This window comes from Bombyx mandarina, chromosome 24 (genome assembly GCF_030267445.1).
Source record: "Bombyx mandarina strain Sakado chromosome 24, ASM3026744v2".
Taxonomy (NCBI): domain Eukaryota; kingdom Metazoa; phylum Arthropoda; class Insecta; order Lepidoptera; family Bombycidae; genus Bombyx; species Bombyx mandarina.
The window spans coordinates 2,143,447-2,162,668 of NC_143230.1; the positions used below are offsets into that span (position 1 = coordinate 2,143,447).

A 19,222-nucleotide genomic window follows, 5' to 3' on the forward strand; every position below is an offset into this window, starting at 1 on the left:
AAGTCATCAGTACAAAAATATTTATTCTAAAATGATACTTAAAGCCTAATTTATAAGGTTAAAAATATTTGTTTAAAATTTCGTGCTTATTGTATTGTGGAACTAGATGTAGTTCTTGGTATTACATTTCAATGCTCAGAACACAGTAAGTATTGAAAGACATAGAGTTGCAGAATATACATTTTTTTTTTTTATTTTTTTTTTATTGCTTAGATGGGTGGACGAGCTCACAGCCCACCTGTTGTTAAGTGGTTACTGGAGCCCATAGACATCTACAACGTAAATGCGCCACCCACCTTGAGATATAAGTTGTAAGGTCTCAGTATAGTTACAACGGCTGCCCCAGCCTTCAAACCGAAACGCATTACTGCTTCACGGCAGAAATAGGCAGGGCGGTGGTACCTACCCGTGCGGACTCACAAGAGGTCCTACCACCAGTAAACAAGAGGTCCTACCACCAGTAAACAAGAGGTCCTACCACCAGTAAACAAGAGGTCCTACCACCAGTAAACAAGAGGTCCTACCACCAGTAAACAAGAGGTCCTACCACCAGTAAACAAGAGGTCCTACCACCAGTAAACAAGAGGTCCTACCACCAGTAAACAAGAGGTCCTACCACCAGTAAAGAAGAGGTCCTACCACCAGTAAACAAGAGGTCCTACCACCAGTAAACAAGAGGTCCTACCACCAGTAAGACAAGAGGTCCTACCACCAGTAAACAAGAGGTCCTACCACCAGTAAACAAGAGGTCCTACCACCAGTAAACAAGAGGTCCTACCACCAGTAAACAAGAGGTCCTACCACCAGTAAACAAGAGGTCCTACCACCAGTAAACAAGAGGTCCTACCACCAGTAATACATATTTGTTTTAGGTTTGTTTTGTATGGTCGCAACTATTTTTGACCGATTGAAAAAAGTAGTAGATAATATTTTACATTGCCGCTATTACAACAAATAGGTGATAAAAAATAAAATTGAATAAAGTAAAAAAAATATGAAAGGAAACACGAAACATGTTTTCCACGTATTCTTTATACAGAAGTAATTAAAACAATAATGTAGGTTTAATTACCTTTAAACAGATTCAGTTTGTTATAAAGCTGTCTTTTAGAAGTCATTTTTATATGAGCGGTTTCTTTTTTACAAATATAATGTAATCTTATATCAATGAATTTTTCTATAATCAGTTTAATTTAGGCTTATTTTATGGCTGTGTTCGTTTCCCCCAGAAAACAAATCCTTTTCAGCATATACGCTTAAAATATTTACACATACATATAAAATTTTTTTAATACTTTTTTGCATTGATTTGCCACCACCATTGAACAATTCTAGAATTTTTATAAGGGTTCTATATTTCTTCTCTTTCTTTCGCGACAATATATATCCATTGTGCACAGCGACAAGGGGCTAGGACTAGGAAATCTACAAACAAAAATAACATTATAAAATAACAAAACTACTCTATGCATTCCCTGTCCAAGAATAGGTGATGTTTGTTACAATAGTTGGTGCCTTGTTGCAAACATTGGCCAAACAATTACAATATTCGTAAATTGTGTTTTATTTACAATATAATTGTGTTTCTTATTTTATGAAAAACACTTAATAATATAAATTTACCAAAAAAGTGTGTGTGTCCGCTCCGACGCACGACTGGAGTTTACTGGATATAAAAAATTAAACGAAACAATACGAGAAATAGTTCTATATTACGACAACACGATACACTACAGATTATTAACAAATTAACGAGACACAAAACAAACGACTAACAAATATATGAAAAAAAAAAATATATGAAAATACAATAATGAGAGAAACGCGCGATCAATACGAGGCTTTGTGGCGGACTGCCGGCGCAGCAGCCCGGCGCGCATTTCGTGTGACATGCGCATAACGCATTTCGTGTGACATGCTAGTACGATTTTGGTCCCCATAATTTTCATACCCCGGGCCTATATATGTAAATCGATTCTAAAGGAGTAAACTCCAAAAATTAGAGAATTTTAAAACATTCACCACTTTCGCTAGTTTTGTTAGCTACATTACGTAATGAAAATAAAATATATTGTTATCTCGGTTATGGGAAAAAGGTTGTTAAGCTAAAACGAGCTCAATATGTTGTATATCAGAATAACGTGGTATTTTAATTGACAATTGATAGGTTATAGTTTCCGGTGCATCGTACAATACATTGAAAAATAATGAAAATAGTAGAGTAATTGAAATTATGACAAAGTGGAATAGTACATTAATAAATTATGAAACAAACTGTAACAATGAACCTAAAACTAAAAAAGTGTGTGTGTCCGCTCCGACGCACGACTGGAGTTTACTGGATATAAAAAATTAAACGAAACAATACGAGAAATAGTTCTATATTACGACAACACGATACACTACAGATTATTAACAAATTAACGAGACACAAAACAAACGACTAACAAATATATGAAAATACAATAATGAGAGAAACGCGCGATCAGTACGAGGCTTTGTGGCGGACTGCCGGCGCAGCAGCCCGGCGCGCATTTCGTGTGACATGCGCATAACGCATTTCGTGTGACATGCTAGTACGATTTTGGTCCCCATAATTTTCATACCCCGGGCCTATATATGTAAATCGATTCTAAAGGAGTAAACTCCAAAAATTTACCAAAAAAAGATATTCCTTCCAAAACCTTGGTGTTACGGTGGTTTTTTACTCAGTTTTTGAACGCGCATTGCAGCGTTTTGACGTCTTAGCGTTGGCTATGATTGGACCATACTAATTTGAAATAAGACCACAAATTTATTTGTGGTCTTATTTTTCGGGCCGCTTTTGAAGCGCTAATCGCGAATCTAGTAGTATTATTGATCGAAGAAAAAACCGTTATAAAATTATTGTATCGTAATTGCTCTTTGATTCGCGCGCGAATTTTCAAGCTTATCGAAAGTACTGAAGTCGAATGGAAATGACGCTCGAAGATTACGTTACACGCAAACAAACAAACAAACATACCTAATAACCTATCTAAACCTATCTAATAAAAGCGTGTTAAAGTCACTATATTCTTATTGAAACTTTGTTCTCATTTCTCAAGGCTTAGCACTATAAAAGAGATGCATGTCGACTCATCTTTTTTTATTGCTATTGTAGGCTGTATCGGTTAATTTGATGGTGAATGGTCATCGTTGCTCATGGAGGTAAACAACGCCAAAGGCCAAATACTCCCTACTAAAACATTGTTTTACAAAAATAACTTTCTAGTTTAATTTCTGCTTGTTTCAATGTATCGAAGCCGTAATAAAAGAACCAACATTTTTCAAAATAAAAACGACCATAGAAGGCTCAAGTCGAGCTTAACAAAAATAAAAAATAAAAAAACTACCGATCAAGAAGGTCACACAAAATCACACATCTGGTAAATTAAAAAGAAAATATCACAATATTCAAATAAAAAAGCTATTGAGGAGAGTACATGAAACGCGCGCGAGTTGGCGGGAACGATGCCGAACTGTCACTGGCGAAGCCGCGCATGCGTGAGCCGTGACGTCACGGGATGACTGTTGACCACTAAGCTATGGGTACAACGGAGATATCGCAAGCCTTTAATAGTATTGCAAAACAAACAGATTTTAGTTTATTAACTGAAATCAACATCAAATCATCTTTCGAAAACATACAAACAACATACAATGTAGACAGCGGTACCACAAGAGGTAATCATTTAAATGTATATATTTTTGCAGATAATAAAATAGTAAATACTAACCATTATTAGTATAGCAACTTAATTATAGTACAGAAGCATGATGCCGCGCACTTACGCCGAAATAGACAGGACAAAATCCGCAATTTTTTTTTAAATTCATTAGAGAATAAAATTAAACAAATGTGAGCCGTCACGGGACGCCTGGCAGATGTGAAACATCGACATTATTTTGTAAAAATAATATGCAGAAAAGAACAGATTGTGATAGGAACTAAATATGTCTTAATGATAAAATAAAATATTACGAAAAAATAATTTATTTCCAAGTAAAACACAGGTTATGTGTACTGTAGTAAACAACAATGTATACACTACGGAGTATACACTATAGGTATCCGAGCTCAGTGTAGCGAGAGAGATGGCTTAACACCGGATCGAGTGGGAGAGAATCGCACAGTCGATTGCGCATGGCGACGCGTCGCCACACCGTACACACTACTGCATATGGACTGTATATATTATATAACATAATATAGCGTGGCGACGCGTCGCCACGGCATGCGTCGCCATGCCAGAAATCGGTTTTACGTGCGGCTATAGATGTTTCACATCAATAAAATAGAAATAATGAAAAATTCATCGAAATAGTTTTATTAACGAAATAAAGACAAATGTGTATTTAATTTGTACTATCGTTCTTCTCTTCTTCAAACCTCTTTAATCCACCTGTGTCGCAAAATATTTTTCATCGTTAGGAGACTCCGAAATGTATTTTCGACTTCACACAAATATCCGCTGTATCTCGTCATCTACTTTTCTAAATAAAATCGGTTCACTCATTGTGTCACAATCATTAAAACGATCAGGCCAATTAATTGTAACACCTTATACACTGAATATTCAAGAAGGAACAACTAAAAGCAAGAATCAAGTTACCGACATTTTGTTAGTGCTTCAAATTAGATGGGTTGCAAAGTGCATCTTTTGTCACACAATTAATCACTTGGTCGTTGCGCTTGCGCATAGACAAAGGAGGTTTAGCCACCGGAAGTCATTGTTCAACTTTTCATTATATCCTTATTATAGTGAATCAGGGGTTGAATTTTTATGGGGAAACTACCACTTTAAAAAAAAGTATGAAATTAAATTAAGCTCTTCCTTCCCATTTTAGCGTAGGCAACGATATTACAAAAATAGATTTACAATAATAAAAAAAACCCTAAACTTATTCCTTACAATACGGACTAGAATTTTATTTTTTAAAATATTTTGACACCGTTCTGGAATTTCATAATTTCGTCTTTACCTATTTGTTCCATGTAGAACTGACTTTATCAATCCAATAACATTTATTATTGACGCATAACATGTTTCCCGCCATCTTATTAAAATTTTCGAATATCATGTAGTCATTACGGAAGATTTTACGACTTTTATTTATTAAAGTTAATAACAAATTTTGAGTTGATTCTTATGTTAATGTTTAACCATTTGAAAATAAGCTTATTGTGTAGGTGTAGTTATAATATAACAGTTTGAAGACATTTCATACGTAGGCACCCAAATAATCTGTGGATAGTTTTATTAAAAATGAGCTTAAATACGCATCAAAATAGAAATTAAATATGGCGTTTTCAGTGTGGCGACTTCGAACTAAATAGATTCTGTTTTTTTTTTATAGCTTACATGGATGGACGAGCTCACAGCCCATCTGGTGTTAAGTGGTCACTGGAGCCCATAGACATTTACAACGTAAATGCGCCACCCACCTTGAGATATAAGTTTTAAGATCTCAGTATAGTTACAACGGCTGCCCTACCCTTCAAACCGAAACGCTTCACGGAAGAAATAGGCAGGGTGGTGGTACCTACCCGCGCGGACTCTCAAGTGGTCCTACCACCAGTAAAACCATCACCAGTCTGTTGTCGACTGGTTTTGATATTAGGTGTTTAATACGTAAAATGATCACACAGTATGTACCAATTGTTTTTTTTATTTTATTATTGAACTGTATGGTTATACAAAGAAGGATAAAAAGCAATCGTATTACTGTATTGCATCTAATGCATGCATTTGCTCAAATCCCGCGTGCAAGTACACACGCGCTAGTAACAGAGATCAGATATTGCGAACTCAGAGAAACTAAAACTAACTAAAACGTCAAATAATAATATTTATTATTAGCTGACCCGGCAGACTTCGTAGTGCCTCAATCGATAAATAAAAGACCTAAACTATTGCTTAAAATAGACTTAAAACAAACAAAAGGAATCCGTCCGACGGGGGATACATCCAAGGAAAAACAAAATTGTTATTTTTATTTAATTCCGAGCATTTTCTACCTTTTAAATCTACCTTTTAAACCTTCTCTGGACTTCCACAAATAATTTAAGACCAAAATTAGCCAAATCGGTCCGTTCTCGAGTTTTAGCGAGACTAACGAACAGCAATTAATTTTTATATAATATATAGATTAAAAATTATTTATTTAAAATAATACAAAATATAATTATTGTGTTATTTATTATTTATATTAACTTAATTATAGAGTTTTAACTTTACTAAAGTGGACAACTAAGGTGGCGGATGAAAGGCGATTGCATGCCGCAGAGATGCGACTGTTGCGATGGATGTGTGGAGTAACGAGAATGGATAGAATACGGAATGAATATGTTAGAGGAAGTCTGAAAGAGGGACCTGTCACAGAGAAGCTGAGAAGTGCGCAATTGGGACGGTATGGACATGTGATGAGATGACATGATAATGAGGTTGGTAAGAGAATGTTAACTATGAATGTGGAAGGATATAGAGGAAGAGGTAGACCTAAGAAGAAATGGATGGATTGCGTGAAAGACGATATGGGTAAGAGGAGAGTGAGCGAAGAAATGGTATATGATAGAAGAGTATGGAAGGAGAAAACATGTTGCGCCGACCCCAGGTGACTGGGAGAAGGACAGGATAATGATGATATAAATCAGAGAGTTTTAATTAAGAATAAAACCATGGCATATTTCATAAAAAAATTTATTGCCTTGATATGTGGACGAGCTCACAGCCCACCTGGTGTTAAGTGGTTACTGGAACCCATAGACATCTACAACGTAAATGCGCCACACACCTTGAGATATAAGTTCTAAGGTCTCAGTATAGTTACAACAGCTGCCTCACCCTTCAAACCGAAACGCATTACTGCTTCACGGCAGAAATAGATGGGGTGGTGGTACCTACCCGTGCGGACTCACAAGAGGTCCTACCACCAGTAAATATTTTCCATTTTGTTTATGAATCAATTCCGACTTCAAGCGCATCTGTGTTTATGGAAACAACACCTTAAACACACTAGAGCAGAATTTCAACCAAACAATTACCATTGGTGTTACAATAAAATAAACGTGGGATGAATTAATAAGAGTCCAAAAGTTAATACGGAATATCATATAGGTACGCGTTGCGGTCTTAAAATACTGAGATTATTACTAGCAATTGAATAATAGATCTTGATTTCACTACAATGTTTTTTATAAGTCTTGTTACATACCTACGTGTAGGTACCTATTACCCAATATAAAACTGTTTTTGTTGGTTAGGTGGACGAGCTCACGGCCCACCTGATGTCAAGTGGATACCGGAGAGCCCATAGACATCGACAGCAAAAATACCGCCACCCCCTTTGAGAGAGTTCTTAAGTCTCAGTTTTTACAGTACAACGGCCGCCCCACCCTTTAAACCGAAACGCATTACTGATTCACGGCAGAAATAGGCGGGGTGGTGGTACCTACTCGCGCGGACTCACAAGACGTCCTACCACCAGTAATTACGAGTTTTTATTTTTATTACACGATGTTGTTGCTTTATCGTGTGTATTGTGATTGCACTTTGGACTCGTGAGCTGGGGTCTTTGACGAGTCTTTTGTAACATCTATTCAACACCGAGCAATTCATCACTGCGTCGCCACAGATTGTCCTATTGTGATCGTATTAAGGATTCAAGAGCAGTCATTTGACTTTCTTTAGCTCATCCTGTTATTAAATGAGGCGTATGAATGCCAATCATTCCATGGTACTTTTGAAAAGCTTCGATTTGGAAGTGGTGTGGTCGCTGGCTCTGTACAAAGATCTTGTGTAGAGCAGACGCTAGTCCAGAGAATAGTGAAGCTACTGCAGCGGCCATGGCTCCCCATTAGATTTTTAGAGTCTACCCTACCATCTCCTTTGAAGTCTAGATGTTGTCTGGGAGGCTAATAACTGATTATACTGGTTTCAGCTTTGAAACTAGTTTGTTTAGACCTTGTATGTATAAAAAGTTCATTTCAAAACTACTTCAAAACTTTTATGTATTAAGCAGTGTCCAAAGTAATCTTGTTAACTGAGTCAAAAGGCAAAAAGGCAATACAATACCTACAAATAAATTTATCAGAACCTGAAGACAGTCGAGAATTTTCAGGCAATTCGTTGTAGTCAAAAAGTGATGCTTATTTTTCATTGCAGTTTATTGTATATTACTATTACATATATATATATTTGAAGTCGTCATGTCCTAAAAGAAAGAAGTCCAGTGTATTCATGTTGAGCATTGCATCGGTGTTCGAAGCCGGCGGACTGGTACCAATTTTTCTAATCAAATAACCGGTAACCTCTTAACACCAGGTGGGCCGTGAGCTCGTTCATCCATCTACGCAATAAAAAAAAGATATAATATCATGATTAAAATCTTTTAAATAAAAAACGCATTGATTACGTAACACAGAGCGAAGCGATGCTTCACGCCTGGACAAAGAATTTTGTTCTACAAAGCACAAGTCCGGTCTCGCGTGGAGTACTGCTCCCATCTTTGGACTGGGGCTCCCAACTACCAGTTACTTCCATTTGACTCCATACAGAAGAAAGCCGTTCGGGTTGTCAATAATCCCAATCATCCACAGTGTTTTTCCAGAGATCTTTTTTGCCACGTGACATCCGGTGCTTCCCGAGAGCGCTATGTCATGTCCTTCTTCAAACGAGGCTTGTGCAGAGTATTAAGCGGTAGGCAGCGGCCTGGCTCTGCCCCTGACAGAATGGAAAGCAGTCGACGTCGGCCTAAACACGTCATTTCGGATCCTCCCGATCCACTAACGGTGCTTTTAGGTACCTCAAGCACCAGTCATCGTTCTCGTCGAACCAGTCGCTTGCGACGAAGGGCTCGACGAGTAAATTAACCCTCAGACACAGCCGACTGAGTTTCTCGCCGGATCTTCTCAGTGGGTTGCGTTTCCGATCGGGTGGTAGATTCTGCGAAGCACGGCTCTTGCTAGAGTTCGTGTTAGTAACGTCATCAGGTTTGAGCCCCGTGAGCTAGTTAAGGCTACGCTGATATAGCCTCTCAAGGCTCTCAGCTTAGGCAGGGAAAAAAAACTGCCCCTGGCATTGCTGAAGTCCATGGGCGACGGTAACAACTCACTGGTTACATAGTATGCATCGCACATAGGTGAGATGGTGGCATACGCTCGTCTGCCTACAAGGGCAATAAAATAATAATAATAATAGATAAACAAATGAAGCTAGTACCTACCTATATTTTGTTTAATTTTGGAGTTCCCATTTCTTGAGCCCGTTTTTCATTTTTGTCAAACCGCGCCATCTGCTGACACTGAGAGAAAATTTATGTAAGACAAGAAAAAAAAAAAAATTGCGCTAACAAGTAAACAATGGCGGGGTGTAACAAAAACGAAAATTCAAACACAATCAGCAGAACTCGAGTGTGAAAAATTCAAATGCGTCGAAAGAGATTCTGTGTAACTTATTAATAACCTCTTAATTTCGACTCTGTAAATTTGGCCCCCCTTTTTTTTAATTTCGGATTTTTTTATTTTTTATTATTTGTTCGTCGTTTGTTCGTTAATGTTCGAATGTAAAAATTGTTTCTTCGTCTTTTATTTATTTATAATTAATTAAACAAATGATCACCGTTAAGTGGGCCCCCTTTACTAGACATCTTTATTTTTATCGCTCAGATTAATTTACTTTGATCAATTATCGTTTGTTCGATGACTATTGGTGATTGTTCGATCATAAAAACAATTAAATTCCCAATTATTAATTATTTTATATCTAATAAGCAAACCATCACCTTATTTATTTTTTTCGGGTAGAGAGCCGTATCTCCTGCGAGGTCCCCGCGCAAAAGGGGCGCGCGGGGTATGTGAGACTCTACGATCTGCATGGTGTTGTGAGCAGACCACGGCCCATCCACTAAACGACTCCGCTGCACTCTTACACCCGACGTCCGATCCCCTCCGAGGTCAGCAGAACCCGGATAAGGTAGGGGGGCTACCACGGTCAACACTACAACCAGACGGCGCGGCTCACCCCAAGGACGCCCAGCCGACAGAGCCTTCGAAGCGAATCGAAGGCGCTGAAACGTCGGCCGTCTCGGTACGGCAGCCCGTCGGGCCGCCCAGACGGTGCCGCTGGTGTCCCGGAATACCCCGCTGGACCAGAACCAGCCTGCCGGGTCGGGATGCGATACACCGTCGACCGGTCGCTCTATTTACTCCACGGCAGCGCGCTAGAGTGCTAAAACAAATCAACTGCACTCCTCGCGTTCCCGCCAAAAAGTCACTTAGGTACTTTAAAACTGCCAGCCATAGATTATATAGTCATTTAAAACACTCTGGCAACCCTCACTCACAAAATGTCCGACGGCTGCCTAAAAGACGATGTTAGCGAGCAGCGTTGTAAAAGGTTGAAAATTGACAATGAAAACGGCAACAATATAAATGATAATCAGTTAGAATTGAAAGACTTTGTTTTGGAGAAAATATTGAACAATAACACTAACAGGAAAACAGCTTGTGTGGTTGGAAAATTCAAAGACAAAAGTGGCGTGGCGCTAATCCTATTCGAAAAAAATGCTTTCAAGGAAAATGACCTAAGTGAAGAGGGTTATTTCTCCAAAGAAACTCAGCTGAAAACGTTTTTCGAGAACGATATTTACGGAAACTTCGAGTGTTTCCCGCCTTCAACTATAAACGGTAACTTATACTTTATATTCAAGGTTTTTGACATTTAAATCATCGTGTTGATTTCCGAGAATAATATCGTGATTTAGTTTTGCGTGCGTCATTTTCTTTGTTTGTGTAATCCTTTATTAAATCGTGGTGGTTTAAATTATGCAAATAACAAGAAAAGTCTATTTATTCGAGCAATTTTTACGACCCATATGTTACTTTGTGCAAGTATATTTTTAAAACTAATAAAATTGTTCTTACCTGTTTAAGTATTAGCTTGTAGTATCATGGTGCAATTTTTTATTAAATTAATTATAAATTTTATTATCTTTCGAGTTAAGATAGTTAATTGGAAATTAAAAAGGCCATTTTATTGTAAAGCTTAAAATGTTGAAATTGATTAAAAATTATCATTTTATTACTGTACTTATAGACACGACACGCCTGATGTTGAAGGGTCACCTTTGCTCATAAGCGTCATCAATGCCTGAGATAGAATTAAGTGTGGGTCTTTTGAAATGAATCAAGACGATTTTCTGTTTCACTATGAGAATAGCACAAGAATATCTGTGAGCAGAAATGCCCTTTCATTTTTAAATGTATATGTCATGTTGTTCCTTATCCAAGGCAGCAATAACTAACCTGCATAATACTCACAGCTATGATTTAGTCTTTTAGTACACTACAACTGTCCTATTGACACATTCAGAACAAAATGTCTAAAATTCTGTTTTATGCCACTTCTATAGCAGATGCTGTATTTGTACCAACACAACACATGACAATTACTGATAATGAATGTAATAAACTTGTGATTTTTCTTACACTATAATGAATACCCAAAAACATTTTATTTGTAATGAAGTGCCTAATCAAAAACAGGAAATAGTTAAGGTACCTAAGGTAGTTAAGATACCAAATAGAAAAGTGCCAACCTGTAAAATGCTGTAAAATGACCATGAGGGATTCTTGTCTTGATTTTTGTTACTCCCGAAATTGGCACACAAATGTTTTGATAATTAAATTTTATGTTAAAATTATTACATGAGCTTCCATTATAAAAAAATCTAGTTCAAAACAAGAAATTCACATAAGCAAATTTGTTAATTTCTTGTAGGTGTGAAAACTACCATAATCTACCCAGCCACTGATAAGCATATTGCCAAATTTAGCCAGCAAGAAGTTCATATTGTACTGGAGACTCCAGAGTTATATAAAGAACTGACATTGCCTCATCTAGAGAAAGAACAGTTCAATTTGCAGGTATGACATTGATAATAATTCTTTGAATAAAGAAATTAAGTTGATCATTACATAGTTTCGTCGGTTACATGGTATACTTCTATGCCAGTTTTTTTTTCATTTATAACTAGAGAAATAATAGAATCTAGGTATAATTAATTATTCAAAAGGCAAAGTGGCATAAAAAGGTTTAATATCTGCAGAATATTAATATTTGTCTGTCTTCATTTAATTCTGTTTTTTTTTTTTTAATTTTTTTTTTGATTTGTTGTGTGAGATTTTGTTGTTGGATTACAGTGGGTGTACAACATTCTAGAAGGTAAAAGTGAGCAAGATAGAATTGTACATGACAATAAAAGTGAAAAGGAAGGATTTGTGCTCCTCCCCGATCTGAAGTGGGACGGTCTTACCAAAGAGACATTGTATTTATTGGCTATTGTCAGACAAAGAGACATAAAAAGCCTTAGAGATTTGGACGAGCAGCATTTACCATTATTAAAGAGGATTAGAGACGAGGGAAAGGTAATATCAGTTCACCTGAGTATTTATATCATAATTTGTATTTTCCTACCTATAATTTTCCTTTTTTTTTTATTGCTTAGATGGGTAGACAAGCTCACAGCCAACCTGGTGATAAATGGTTACTGGAGCCCATAGACTTCTAAGACGTAAACGCGCCACCCACCTTGAGATATAAGTTCTAAGGTCTCAAGTAAGTTACATTTGAAATTATTGTTGACACAATTAAAATTATTGTTGACTTTGTATAGTAGTCATGCCCAGTCTCAAACCTAATACGTCTTGTAAGATAGGCACAGAACAGATAAATTATATTGTTAATTTTTTTATTCAATGCATAGAAGTTGCTTTTTTCAAAGATTTTGATGAAACTAATGGTTCCCTGGCAGTCGAAATTCGACTATACTTAATTAAAATTATAAGTTTGTACACTATTACGGTTCTATTGTCAAAGACTATTATATTTCTATAATCACAGATTTTGCCAAGACTACACTATAGATAAATAATATTAAAGATAATAATGTGTTCTCAATATGACCACATACTATAAGCAATAAGAAAAGTTTGATAATAAACAAATAGTATGCATTTGTGTGTTTGTCAAATACATGGTAGTGTGTGTAATGTTTTTTTTATTGATTTAATGTATTTTAATGCACAATTTAAAAAAAATATTAGCATTCTGCATTCCTTCTCTATATTCTCTATAAGTGTGGAAAATTTCATACTCCTCCATCTGCGCAATTTTCGTAAAAAGGGGTACAAAGTTTTTATTATTAGTATTAATATATAGATATATGATTTTATTTCAGAAAACCATTTTAGAAAAATATCAGGTGCCTGGAAGTCAATTGCGTATATATCTGCATTACCAGCCTTCTTTCTACCATCTGCATATCCATTTCACTTATCTACGCCACGAGGCCCCTGGAATCTATGCAGAGAAATCACATCTACTCGACACTGTCATTGACAACATTACAATGATGCCCGACTATTATAAGAAAGCCACATTACCATTCACCATAAGAGAAATGGATAGTATTTTTAATATATATGAAACAAACAGACAAGTCAAACGCATACAAAACGCTGATCTAATTGTTAAGTAGATAATTTTTATAGACTAATTATTAAGTGAAAATGTTGATTGACAACGTTTTTATGGAGCTACGCTCGCGTTTGCGTAGCTGCAACGTTTACATAACGACCGGTGTTGATTTTACTAAAGAAAATTGCAATTTGAAAATTAGCATACAATCCGATTGCATTGTGTTAAATTGTTATATTGAAGATTTTGGTAGCAAACGGAGAGATAGTCTTTCTTCAATCGAGAGTTTATCAGATTCATATGATGAAACAGACGAAGAACTCGATGTGTCCACTTATATACCGATATCAGAATTTTGTCATATAATTCCCAATTCAATGTCATGTTTGAGAATAGACAAAAATACAGTTTCTTTCAGAATCTTAACCGAACCAAAGAATGGTGGAAATTTTTATACAGAATTACTAACCCCTGGAAAACCTGAAAATTCTGTGAAGAAACACAATCTAAAAATCAATATAAAAATCAGTGAAGAATTAAAAATTGTTTGCTCAAACTGTTCAAATGTTTTATCTGATGGTTGTGTCAAATTCGACAGGATTTTAGAATTGCCTTCTGCTAATTTGGACATGACAGAATGGTTCTGTCATGGACACAGTCATGAACACGGCCATGGAAATGAGGCAGATGTAGTTATAAAACAAAATAAATTAGATTTCCTATATCGATTAACATATTTCGTTATTGATCGATCAATCTTATCAGAGAAATCGAACAAATTTAATTCTAAAAGGGAGGTATACCATTGCAGCCGTTGTTTGGCTTGGCTCGGTCTCAAAATCAAAGACACTGTCAGACTTTACAATTCTGAAGTTAAAGTACACAACAATGAAAAAGAAGTACATATATTTTCTTACGAAAACCAACCTGAAAACATACATGTCAATGATTTTATACAAACAATAGAAAGCATAACTGAAGATTTTAAAATTGGCTTCCAATATGCAGTGATGTGTAAAATTGTATTAGAATGCACAATATCAGCGGCTAAAAAGCAATATCTCTTAATCTGGATAATGGATAAAGAATTACAAGTATTGAAGAACAAAGAAAACGTTACTAACAATAAAATTGAATTGAAATCTAGTTTTGTTACGAAAATACTTTACAAAATTGAGTTGGCGTTGAATGATGAAGTGGAAAATTGGTTAACGGACCCAGTTGTGGTTAATACGGAGATCTCTAAGAACATGTTCAGTGAAGGCATCGAACATTTGCAAAAAATGGCATCGAAAGTTCCAGAATCGTTCCGTAACTCCAACGGTTTTCATGTCAGTTACTTAAAAATTTAAACGGCATTAAATTGGGAATTCCAAATTATTGATTTTTAATTACTACCCTCATTTATTTAAATAGTAAGAACATTGCTCCAACAGAGAGAGAATAAACATGACCACTGATTTAGCTAATAGTCTATTTATTTCAGGACAATCCATCATTTATGATGATAAAATACATATGATAATTACAATCAGATTCGATAATGATTACTTATCAAAAATCTTCAATCAAGAAACTAAAAAAAAACAAGCCCACCTGGTGTTTAGTGGTTACTGGAGCCCATAGACATCTACAACGTAAATGCGCCCGCACCTTGGGATATAAGTTCTAAGGTCTCGGTATAGTTACAACGGCTGCTCCACCCTTCAAACCAAAAGTCATTACAACTTCACGGCAGAAATAGGCAGGGTGGTTACCTACCCGTGCGGACTCACAAGAGGTCCTACCACCAATAAGAACATACAAGATACATTCATTTCTACATGTCAGAATATACCGCTTTTTCATATTATACAGTACAATCAATGACACTCCCTGCAAAGTTTCAAAACTCTGTATACCAGATAATTCTGTAATTTTCATCTTAAGTTTATACTTACATTTTTCTTATTTTTACTATTAATACACTACATAACAGATATTAATGAATTATTATTATTTTAAATAAATAATAAATTATTAATAAAAAGAAAGTGTGTGTTGCCTTCTACCAAAATTCAATGAAATGAATCATACTGTCTGGATTTATAAGTCAGAATTACATTCACTGATGTGCCAACTTTTTTTTTCCTACCTATGCCTTGAGTCTATTTCAGCTTCGCCCTAACATGTAGCTGAGTTCGCGGGGCTCAAACTGAAGTGTTGCTAACACTGGCCCTAGCAAGAGCAGTGCTTCGCAGAATTTACCACAGGATCGGAAACACGACCCACTGAGAAGATCCGGCGAGAAACTCAGGGGGCTGTGTCTATGGGTTAATTCGCTAGTCGTGCCCGACGGTTCACGTCCGAGGTTCGACGAGGACGGCGGCCAGTGCTTGTGGTACCTAAAAGCACCGATAATGGTTCGGGAGGATCCGTAAGGACGTGTCGTGCCAAAAATGCTATTTTATTTGGATTTTCACCAAGCCCCACTACATTTTGTGCAGACTAAAATCATATATATATATTTAAAGGTATTACTGTAATAAAATAAAAATTTTGAAGCAAAATACAAGGCATAAAGAATATTTAACATTTATATCCAATTCCCTTTACTACATTTTGTTTTTATTTATATACCACCCGCCCCCTAGATTCTAGTACTTAAATATAAGCCTTATAATTAAGAACATATGAGAGCCACAGTAAAAATGTAGTTCTTAATTTAAAAATAAGATAAAAAATGCTAATTTCTATTGTTATATCATACATAAAACAAGATTATGATGAAGTGTAACAATTTCTATGACATGATATCTCCATTCATGATGGAATGATCCCGTGATTCCCCCGCAGTCGTGATATGGCTGATATAGTGATGTAGTAGTTGAAGAACCAGAATAATCCAAAAAGTATTCCAAATACTATATCTGTGTGTTTGTTAAGGAAATTTTTTTTTTTTTAATTCTTGTGGTATAAATTTTTTATTTTATTTGTTTTTATTGCCCTGTTTGGCAGATGAACATATGGCCCACCCAATGGTGAGAGGTTACCATCGTCCATGGACTCCAGAAATGCCAGGGGCAAAGCCAAGCCGCTGCCTGATAAAAAATATTGATACATTATGGATTTTTTTATATTTAGACTGGTATATGTGATTTACTTTTTAATGCACTTGATGCATGGAAAATTTACAGCCAAACCTGAGGTTGAAGTCATAATTTTTCTAAATAAAAGCTGCTGTTTGATGTTTGTTGCATTATTGTATTTCTACACAGTGAAGTTCAGCATTTAACTTACAACAAATTGTTAATATCAGGAAATCAATAAGAGGATAGATATGGGTGTACGATAAATTACTGAAGAATTATTTAAAACAATGCATTCACAGCAAAATCTATTTTCTGATTTGCGAACATAACTTTATTTTGATTCTCGACTTTCTATCGTCTGCAAAAAGACTACTACTAAGTATGTTATAGGCTCATGTTAACACAATAGTAAATTAGATTCATTCCTAGATTTACTGAATATTCTAATCAAATTGACATCTTTGAACTGGAACATGGTCTAAATAATTAGAGGTTCATATGCAGATAGCATTTACATTCATTATCATTTACAATGTCATAACTTTGCAACATTGAAATTAAGAAACATTTTATTTCTTATGAGAGTCATGTTATTCATTAAAGGAGAGTCATTAAAAAAATCACTTAGTTAATAAATTTTACAAAGCTAGGACATGACTAGCTAGCTTTTGATAGCCATTAACCCCTAGGGTGCAATAAACTAATTGATTACTGGCCTCTACCCTCTACCTTAGTTTTAATATGGAATATAAAGAATTGGAAGTCATGAAGAACTCATACACTCAAAAACTTTATTCTACATTTCATACTTCTTGTTGATTCTAGTACACTACCATTAAAAGTACTTATTCATCAAACCTAGCTAAGCTGGGAGATGGCCATTATCAGTCAGTTTTTCGAAACCTTTAAGTAATAACATTAATAAATGTGATTACGTCTATCCTCCTGAGTACATGTCTATCACAGAGTGAGAATTTTCCTAACCTAATTTTGAAAAGTTTTTGTATTTAAATGCTGATATGGTTTTTTTTAACTAAGAAAAGGATACGAATAACTATTCTTTCCCAGGTTTCCACCATGTATAATTCAGTCGCCAATAGGTATCTAATGTACCAATAACTGATGAATTTCTTTACTTTCTCGATTAAATCCATTTTCTCTATTCACGCTTTTCGTGTTTCGTTCTGTTTAGATATTTTTTGGTTTGACCAGTATGGCACTTTTGAGTTGTAAATGGTTCGAAATTTTTGCCTAGACTGATTAGTCTACTTTTAAGAATTTTCTAAGAAAATCGTTGAAAATTCGAAAATGTAATAGAAACTCCACTGATACAAAACTCAATGATTTTAATTGTCATTGTCACTTAAAAACGAATGTCAATGTCAAACTAGCATTTTTTGGAAAATATATGGCCTCGTAACGAGACTTTTAAGCCAAGTCTTCTTTTCTTAAATTCAATTATTATTAAGAAAAATGAGATGAAGTTTGAGACTTTAATTGGTTAGGATAACTGGGATAAATGAGACGAGATGGGGTGAAATAATTTTTCAGTCATATGGTGGCTATTTACTGAGATTTTTTCAGTTAAATTTTTGGAAGAGCCCTCGATGATACCTCCAGCTGCTTTGTTTCATTTTCTCACATGTGTGCACTCTCATATTTTTTAGATTTAATTTCAAAATTTAGACCAAGCCCCTTTTTTCCGCTTATTTTTTTTTTTAATTTATGAAGTTCCTCTTTTTATTTATTAATCATGATAATTGAAGACTATAAAATATACTACCCAGCGACGATGGCATTGCAAGAATGCTGGCATTGAAAGATGCAATTAACATATTCAAATAAAAGGAGTAACTAGACGTGGGTTGATGAGGTTGAGGAGAGCGGCTAATTGAGAAAGGGAAGCGGAAAGGGGATTTAAGAGTTGCTATCGCTCTCTTTCCTCTCTCTTCAATCGGTCCCTCATTGCTGAGGATCGTGACTCTGTTTGATTCCGTCAACTAGCTGTCTCCATCGATCCCGTTCTGTAGCTTGGTAGAGTCCGTCTCTGACAGGTATTTTTAGGTCTTCTGCTATTTGGTCCGACCATTGTTTGGGACCTCTACCCCTGGGCCTTTTTCCCTCGATTCTACCGGTTACCACAAGGCGTCCCAAATTGCTGGTATCTCTGCGTGCAATCTCTCTCTTTTACTACTGCATAATAATATCCATAAACGAACACACGCTTCACCCGATGTTAAGTAGTTAGTATTTAGTGATTCGTAGTTTAAAAAAAGGCTAGTTTTTTGTCCAGACAACATTATCCTGCTTTTATCATTTCTTGCCACCCACCTTGAGATATAAGTTCTAAGGTCTCAGTATAGTTACAACGGCTGCCGGCTTCAAGCCGAAAGGCATTACTGCTTCACGGCAGAAATAGGCGGGGTGGTGGTACCTACCCGTGCGGACTCACATGAGGTCCTACCACCAGTAAAGTTGTTGCTCTGCAAAAAGTTATTATATTAACTTATTTCTACACTTAACAATTATTATAATTATTTTCGATCCTGCAAAGAGAAACAACATTGAAGCTATTGCTTCAATATTTAAACCTTTTTTTAAATCTGCAAGTTTTTTAATTTCCTAAGAAAGCACGTTATCTTTTGAATGTAA

General features: G+C 35.8%; 4 protein-coding genes across 6 annotated transcripts in view; 2 read left to right on the plus strand and 2 right to left on the minus strand.

The window, feature by feature from the left end:
* Window positions 1-3,533, minus strand: part of LOC114248331 (igLON family member 5) — a 27,356-nt gene extending 23,823 nt beyond the window's left edge. Inside the window, exon 1 of one of the 2 annotated variants that reach the window (XM_028181550.2) lies at window positions 3,375-3,533. The gene's annotated coding sequence lies outside the window, so the exon portion shown is untranslated. Of the gene's footprint in view, window positions 1-3,022; window positions 3,046-3,374 lie in introns of those variants that run through there. The other variant, XM_089738015.1, reaches the window with a different exon arrangement.
* ghi (ghiberti) overlaps window positions 1-17,937 on the minus strand; it is a 26,162-nt gene extending 8,225 nt beyond the window's left edge. Inside the window, exons 1-2 of one of the 2 annotated variants that reach the window (XR_016325323.1) lie at window positions 17,619-17,937; window positions 15,257-16,408 (exon numbers count right to left, since the gene is read on the minus strand). Coding sequence is in view for 1 of the 2 variants with exons in the window: in XM_028182299.2 (XP_028038100.1) it covers window positions 16,302-16,408; window positions 17,619-17,724 (213 nt within the window). In the remaining variant the exon portion in view is untranslated. Of the gene's footprint in view, window positions 1-14,956; window positions 16,409-17,618 lie in introns of those variants that run through there. The other variant, XM_028182299.2, reaches the window with a different exon arrangement.
* On the plus strand, window positions 10,347-14,876 carry Dcps (Decapping enzyme, scavenger). Its single transcript, XM_089738016.1, has 4 exons — window positions 10,347-10,708; window positions 11,802-11,947; window positions 12,224-12,448; window positions 13,261-14,876. The coding sequence occupies exons 1-4, from the start codon at window positions 10,369-10,371 to the stop codon at window positions 13,558-13,560; spliced, it is 1,011 nt and encodes a 336-aa protein (XP_089594142.1). The 5' UTR covers window positions 10,347-10,368; the 3' UTR covers window positions 13,561-14,876.
* On the plus strand, window positions 13,592-14,876 carry LOC114248412 (uncharacterized). The gene has a single exon (XM_028181649.2). It carries the CDS (start codon window positions 13,592-13,594, stop codon window positions 14,849-14,851), a length of 1,260 nt encoding a protein of 419 aa, XP_028037450.2. The 3' UTR covers window positions 14,852-14,876.
* Window positions 17,938-19,222: the final 1,285 nt, after the last annotated feature.